This window comes from Cajanus cajan, chromosome 4, assembly GCF_000230855.2.
Source record: "Cajanus cajan strain Asha chromosome 4, NIPB_CcT2T_4, whole genome shotgun sequence".
Taxonomy (NCBI): Eukaryota; Viridiplantae; Streptophyta; class Magnoliopsida; order Fabales; family Fabaceae; genus Cajanus; species Cajanus cajan.
In genome coordinates, this window is record NC_138520.1 from 65,123,690 (window position 1) to 65,131,688 (window position 7,999).

General features: G+C 25.0%; 1 protein-coding gene across 1 annotated transcript; it reads right to left on the bottom strand.

Moving 5' to 3' along the window:
- Window positions 1–319: 319 nt before the first annotated feature.
- On the bottom strand, window positions 320–3,168 carry LOC109791632 (GDSL esterase/lipase WDL1). The gene is made up of 6 exons (XM_020350945.3): window positions 2,984–3,168; window positions 1,863–1,940; window positions 1,349–1,489; window positions 1,148–1,224; window positions 896–1,039; window positions 320–722 (listed from the first exon to the last, which is right to left on the bottom strand). Exons 1-6 carry the CDS (start codon window positions 3,092–3,094, stop codon window positions 506–508), a joined length of 768 nt encoding a protein of 255 aa, XP_020206534.1. The 5' UTR covers window positions 3,095–3,168; the 3' UTR covers window positions 320–505.
- Window positions 3,169–7,999: the final 4,831 nt, after the last annotated feature.

Sequence of the window (7,999 nt, forward strand, 5' to 3'; positions counted from 1 at the left end):
AATATTTATCTCATAATTAAACACTTTGTAAGAATGTTGAAACACCCCATTAATTAGTTCCCTTGGCAATTGGACAAATTAAGCAGGCTCTCAACTGTGATATGTTGTTTCTGATCAGCAGCTTCAGAAATATAAGTTATTCTTCGAAATTAATCAAATAAATACCAATTTATGAGTTTGATTAATTTAAGAGATAAATAATATTAAAAAAAAAAAAACAATGCTTTTACTGTGAGTAAAATTGTGACTGGTGAGACACCATAATCAGAGAAGATATATGAGATTGAAATTTGAAAGCAGGGTTAACGTAGGGCGTGAATTGAGTTGAATTCTATATAAATAACAAATTGAGAGCATGTTACAGAACAAAAAGGACAATATATAGAATAATAAAAGCACTCCCATAAAGCAAAGGGTAGGGGAAAGATCACTCTTCCTAGGGCTCCACTCCACACAACACAATTGAGCCTCTTTTATATAGTATGCAAAATATAGACAAATAGTTCTATATATCCCACTGCAAACACCTTCGGGAGATAATGTGAGACACATTTATAGTTGTTGTTCCATCAGGACTAGGAGGATAATATGGTGAATCTTCTGAATATTCAGTTGGCAGTGACATCCAATGCAGACTTGGCTTCCAATCTGTTTCTCTTAGGATCTTTAATATTTCCTTCACTACCACCTTACTTCCCTCTGCTGATAGATGAACCCCATCCCTAAGCAATCACCAAACAACATAATCAAATGAAGAAATTTAAGCAATTTTCAATTCAACAATCAGATTAACTCTATTAAAAATGATCAGTCAAATTTCTCAACAGAAATTAATCAGGATGAATACTTTACACAACTAATATAATTACAAAAAAATATATATATATATACTTACGTGAAACTAACGTCTAACCAATCATCCCTTGTCTGAATTGCAGACCACAGATTAATGGCCTTGATATTCATCTCCTCACAAAGCTCCATTAACGCCTCAGCATATACTCCACATGATTCATTGGTTCTTCCTGACTGCGTTGCACTGGATTCATTGATAGAAATTTATATGTAAGTGTTGACATATCATGCATCTATTTCTCTATATATCCACAATCAAGTAAAACAAAAGATAAATGATAATAAGCGAAACCTGAGCTTTTTGCGTATTTGTTCTTCATTGATGGGAGGAGAGGTGAGAAATATGAGGCGAATATGATCCGAGAGGCTCTGACAAACATTACGATATGTGTCAAACATATTACAATTAAAGAAAGAAAAAAGTTGTTGCAAGGCTTGTATTATATATCTGAGGTGGATGAATAAAGTCTGATGTGGAAGATTAATTTAATACCTTAAGATGATTTGCAATCCTCCTCATGTTTCCAACATATTCTTCGAGGGGTACATGAGGACCAAGGCCAGATGAATGAGGATCAATAGAATCATTGCCACCAAAGTACACAATTACCAATGATGGTTGCAGATGAGCATCCTGCATAGTTCAACAAAATAACATCACAAAAGGGTCACTCAAATATGAAGTTATCACCAACCACATTGTGCAAGGATCGATGAGTCCAAATCTAAACAATTAAAAACAAATTAAACTTCCTAACATGTTCCATTTAAAATGAAGTGTTTACTTGTTTGCTGATAATAATAAAAAAATTAATCGGTTATGTTTAATAAGGTTTTTTCAACTATGTTTTCTTATTTATAATAGAATATTGGGTGGCCCAAAAAATATTTTCGAATTTCGTGGCTCTCTTTGGTGTTGCATATGGCACTGGTAAATGACAGAAAGAGAATTAATATTGAAAAGCAGAAGATGGAATCTAAATATTAACATGCTATTTTGTGTGTACCTTTGGGAAAACTTCATCCAGAACCTCCAAAGCACGCCTCGAATTCCAACCTGAGTATCCTCGCAAGATGATGTCCGCCTATGTCCCCATGTTAACATTATTTAATTTAATTATCTTCAATAATGACAAACAAAAAGGTATATAGGAGAGGTATAAATTAATATTTGTTCATGCATTTGGTGAAAAAGCTCTCACATCTCATGTTGCTTTTCAATTGCAGCTAAGTTTTCACTAGCTTTTTAAATCACTCAGTTAAAAAATCATACTTTCATCTATAATAATAAATTATCAACAAATGAAAAAACCATCGATGACACCAGAGAGTATCACATCATTACCTCACCATATATAGTAATTAATTAAACTTTTTCACTGTTTTATAGATATGTGTCACCAACATACAAAATATTCGTCAATCTTTTGTGATAATTAATTTCTTTTAAAAAAATTAATTAACTATTTTTTTAGTAAAATATTTTCTCTCAATTATGTTAATAGTATTGAATTAGTTTTGTTTTAATAAGTTTTATATTTAATTTATAATAATAATAATAAGAAGATAAAACTTAAGACCTCATATAATTTATTCAAAAGTCTAACTTAAGTGATTGTATTTCAATAATTATATTTCAGATATTAGAATATGAATTTTGTCTAACTCAATTCTACAAAAATAATTTGTAAATATTATCTTTATTTATAAATTTTTATTTATTTTATTTTTAATTAATTTGAAATTAGAATTATTGAAAATAATTTGTACAAAATATCTATCATTAAAATTAGTGATTAATCTTCATAAAAAAAAATCATGAGAATACCTCTTTTTGTTAACACAAATCTTTATTCCTCGAATTACCAAAATAAAACTAACTATAATTAAAAAAAAATTGACAGTGGGAATACTGAAAACTTGTTTGACAGAGAAATCACCAAATCAAATGATAGAACCCCTTGCAACATATATCAAATTGTGGTGGATATTTAAACAAAGTCTGCTATGTGTGAGGCTGTTAGTTTAGTGTGGCTAGTTTCCAAATACAGAAAAACCAAGATGAGAAGCAGAATATGCAAGTGTAGATGGAATTGGTGAAGATAAGATGAAGGAGAAAGAAAAAGACCTTTCTAGCATACAAGTTAGCTAGAATAGCACCCCAACCACCATTATCGAAGCTCATTTGAATTATGGAGGAGCCAAACAACACAATCTGAGGTCTCATTGGGCCAGCCATATTCTATCTATGGATAGATACTATGTTAAGATGCTGAGTCTAACTCTATCACTCAAACACGTGGACACTATATGTTCCTACAACACGGGGTTCTGCAATTTATAGACTCAATATTCTTGCCTCTCTCATTCCAAATTTTCTGTCCCCGCCACGTTTCCTAGCTTGGCTGAATGTATAGCTGTCATTTATGTCTTATTATTATATTCTCAACTTGTCCTTTCATGGATCCACTCTAGTATAATATAAGTGGTATCAGTTATTTCTCACACTCCAAAATCATGTGATAATGTCATATGTTCTTATACTATTTTAAAAATTGATTATTATTATTTAAAAGAAAATTCAGGGTATCGATTAATTTTATGTTTTGTGCCAATCTTTTTCTTTTCGAATCTCAGATGTTTCTTATTTTTTTTGAAATAATCATCTTGAATCCGTTTGCATTAATTAAATTTTATAAAATTAAAATTTTAGTTATTTGTTCTCTTCAATTATTTTTTATTAATTTTTTCTCTTGCTTAAAATCTTCATTACCCTGTCCTTTATCTATTAATCTACCTATTTTTAAGTTTTAAATTTGAATTGTTTTATATTAAATGTGTATATTTTTAAAAAAATATTTATAATTTTATTTAAAAGTAAAATATCTATATAAGTACGGAATATTTGTTAGGTTGTATTAATATTTTCTAATTTTTTGATAAATAATTATGTCAAAATTATAATTATTTAAAATATAAAAAAAAAATCAGGAACTGAATGTACAGATGGTTGGCACGAAATAAACTGTCGTTCAAATACATCACGCTCGTGCTTATAGAAAATGACACTTCATGATTGTACGGAGAATAGTGTTTTAAGAATAATTAGTTAAAGAATCAGTAAAAAGAAACTATTTTATTAAAAGTTACAAATAAAAATATAAATCATATTAAAATGTATAATTGTATACAGAATTGTATAATTCTTTATACAAGTTTTATCTTTGGTAAAAAAAAAATTTATGAGAGTTTATTTACTTTCAAATCATCAAATCACATTAATCTAAAACGAAACTTTAACACATCCACACAGAATTAAAAAAAAATATAAAGAATTCATATTACTATTATAAAATATAACTATATATATCTTTTATAGATTATCATGTGTATTAATGCTGTTGATTTTTTTAATAATTATTTTAAAAGTCACATTTAAAATAATTTTTAGTTAGTTAATAATATAAAATTATTTATATCAATAATGTATAAAATTCAACTCTAAAAATCTAGAGTATAGTTTTGAGATAATTATATTATTTTTTACACTATTTATATATTAAAAAATATTTTTGAGAGAAATGAATTAAACATTATGCAAATATAGCTTGTAAAATAATTGTTTAAAAAATATATCTAAAAAGTATTACAAAAATCGACATTATATGTTATACTTGATAATGTAGGATGAAATGACAATAATTTTTTTTTACAAATTTAATGTATTTTAATTAAATTTTAAAGGTATATTGATAAAATTACAAATTACATAGTATATTTTATTTTTAAAAGAAATATATTTAATTTCATAACTTGCAATCATCAACCTCTAAACGCAATCATCAACCTCTAAACTCTTATATATTGAATAAGAATCTCTATATAGTATGAGAACATTTTTGTAGATTTTTTTATAAGAGAGTTTTTAGAGATGTTTTAAAAAAAATTTTATCTAATTTGATTTTTAATTATCATAATTATTTGTACTTTTAAATTTTAACATTTTTTAATTAAATTATCAAAAAATAAAATAATATTATATTATCATAAAATTTATTTATCATTAATTTTAAACATAATTTATATATTTAAATATTATATTTATTTATATATAATTCATTTTAAATTTTAGTTATATATAAGGAAAAAAAATTATGCATTACACATCTACACATATTAAAATATTAGTATTAATATGTTGTTAATTATTCTTAATTGAATGCAATGATTTCTATGAATATAGATTTTTCAACGAATTGGACTTTATTTTAAATGTGCTAACCTTCTTGATGCGGCTATATCCGCGTGGGCGTTAGATTCTGAGTAATCAGTACTAAGTTTTTCAATAGAAAACATGATCACAGACTCACAACGTATTTCTTTTAAGTCATCAAAAAGCCACACTTTCATCGTTTCTTTATGAGAAAATAAATACTTTTCTGTCTATTATTCAATATAGCTATTATAATTAATCTATATAGAAAAATTAATAAACAAACAAAATCCTCGCAATTCAACAAAATCCATTCATAATTCTTTTTATCTCATAGCTGACTCTTGAAATTAATCATTCAAAGTAAATAATACATTTTTACCCACGGACACTACACATACAAAAAGTGTTACTATAAATAATACGTAAGTATATATTTATTAATTGATATATAGTTACACAGAATTTTAGTGTTAATTTTGAACGAGATTTAACAATATATTTTATATATTACTATAGTTTACACTCATACATTTTAACAATATATTAACATAAATTATATTTATTATATAAATAAAAATAATTTTTAATGACAATTTTTGTGTCACTATAAAATGCATGTCATTATATGACAATTTTCTTATAGTAGCCATACCAACATTTATCCTTTTTCTAATCTCTCAATTGCAACATTTCAATACAAAATATTAATCAAGATTAGCCCATGCATCTTATTAGTTTAATTGCTTATTGTATTGGATACTACTACACCATATTATACTTAGTTTTTCAATATTTTTTGGGTCAGATAATAACATACTTTTGCCAAAGAATAATAATATTTATGTTCAATAAAAAGCTTTATTTTTTAATAAAAATAAAATAAATGATGTAGACCGGTCTAAATATGAGTGAACAAGCTAAGCTGAAGTATGGATAAGAGTATAAGACACCTAAAGTCTTTGCTTTAGACGTTTAATAATTATATTAGTTTATTAAAATACTTAAATATTTTATTTTAAGTCCTCGTGAAGCATCGCACTTAATTGTGACTTTTTCTTGTTAAAAATATTGAGACCTTTTATTCATTCATAAACGGAAGTTTCATGTGTCGCTTACGTTCTTTAAATATTGATGGTGTTATAGATTAAGGTTTTATTTTTGATAATTTGTATAATAAAAATTGTATTAAATATTAATTTATGATATCAAAATAAAACTCTAATTTTAATTAGAAATATTAATAATGGTAAAAATTTGTATTTAATTTTTATCTTATGTTATTTGTATAAAATATTTATTATATTAGTTAATCGCTAATTTTATTAAGAATCTGACTAATTATTTTTATTACACTCTTAATTATATTTTTATTTATCTATAATATTTGAATTTGAATTTTTTAAAAATTTGAATAAAGATTCAGTTCAATTAACAATATGTACTTATTGAGAAAATTTTAAATTTTATATAGACTAGAGATTAAATAATTAAATAATATATATGTGAAAAATAGTCCTTACCCTAAATACCAACTTGTAAGGTTGAATTAAGCTCAAATCTACTATTCTAAGATGGTATTAGAGTATCTTAGATCTTTAAAAAATGTCATCTATCTTAAATCATTAAAAAATATCACTCATCATTTATTCATGTACCAAGTCTAATAGTGTTACAATCCTTATCTTACAAGTCGATTTTGTAATTTTCAAAATTACTACACGTACATACTTATCTCAATCATTAGTTTTTTCAATTTCTTAATAAAAAAAATGCATCGTAGTATTTAATCTTTAATGCTTTGTTTGGTATTTAATAAAATGACGGGAGAATACTGAGAATAAATATGTGATAAATGAAAAAATGTTGTTTAGTTATGTAAAATAGGTGGAAAGAGAAATTAAAAAAAAATATGGAGATCACACTTTTTTATTTTCTCACATAAACGAACAAAAATTCAAACGAGAAAAGTGAGACAGTCGATCTTACATAATCAATTGCATAATGATTAAATTACACAAATCTCTCACCAACTAATTTAATTAATTATAATTGCATTTCAATTGATTAAAGTTGTATTTTAATATATTGAAATGCATTTGATCGATTCAACTATATATATTTATGTTTTCTATTTCTTTTTCTCTATTTTTTTTTATTTCTCTTACATTAAACAATCACGTTTTTACTCTTTATTTATATATTTGTATTTACTTTCTTTCACTTTTTCCTGTTTCCATGTATTTTAAATTTCATTTATTTATATCCTTTCTACCAAATAAACAATAAAATTAATATCTCACATTTAATGAGAAAAGATCACCGTCAAATATGATAATTTTTTTTTGGCAGGAAAATGTGTTTAACTTTTGAGTCTAGTTATGCATATGATAATCATTTTTAATTTTAGATAAATCTAAAATGATACATTTGAAATAAACTAATCATTATAATTATGAATATAAAAAAACTAATCATTATAATTAATAGTTTTCATAAAAAATTTATGTTGGCTTAAAACGATATTTTCTTATACTTTACGTTTTGCCCGAAAACTGTGCTATTGTATTGGATTAAACCAATTATTTATTCAGAAAAAGAGAATTAATTATCTTATTCTCTTATAAACATTTATGAAAAATGTATCTAACAAAATCTTTGATAAATAAGTCTCTTAGTATTTTATTTTTGTCTCTCGCTGTCACACGGTGACTTTATTTACGCAAAGATACATGATCGAATATATATTCACCGAATAGTATCTAAAACAATTTTATAAAAAGTAGCCATCATATTTAAACCCAATTTTTTTTTTGTTACAATATAACACATGACAAAAAAATATATTAAAAATATTTACAGTTCTGGTTATTAATTTCTGTCATATGATAAAAACAAAATCCTGCAGACAACGTGGGAAAAATGTCACTA

Bases quoted from the DNA above. Each gene is read 5' to 3' on its own strand.
- LOC109791632 (XM_020350945.3), bottom strand. From the start codon at position 3,094: ATGGCTGGCCCAATGAGACCTCAGATTGTGTTGTTTGGCTCCTCCATA. The intron at 1,941-2,983 runs GTCTTTTTCTTT...ATGGGGACATAG, and splicing joins CTAACTTGTATGCTAGAAAG to GCGGACATCATCTTGCGAGG. The intron at 1,040-1,147 runs GTTTCGCTTATT...CAATGAATCCAG, and splicing joins CAAATACGCAAAAAGCTCAG to TGCAACGCAGTCAGGAAGAA.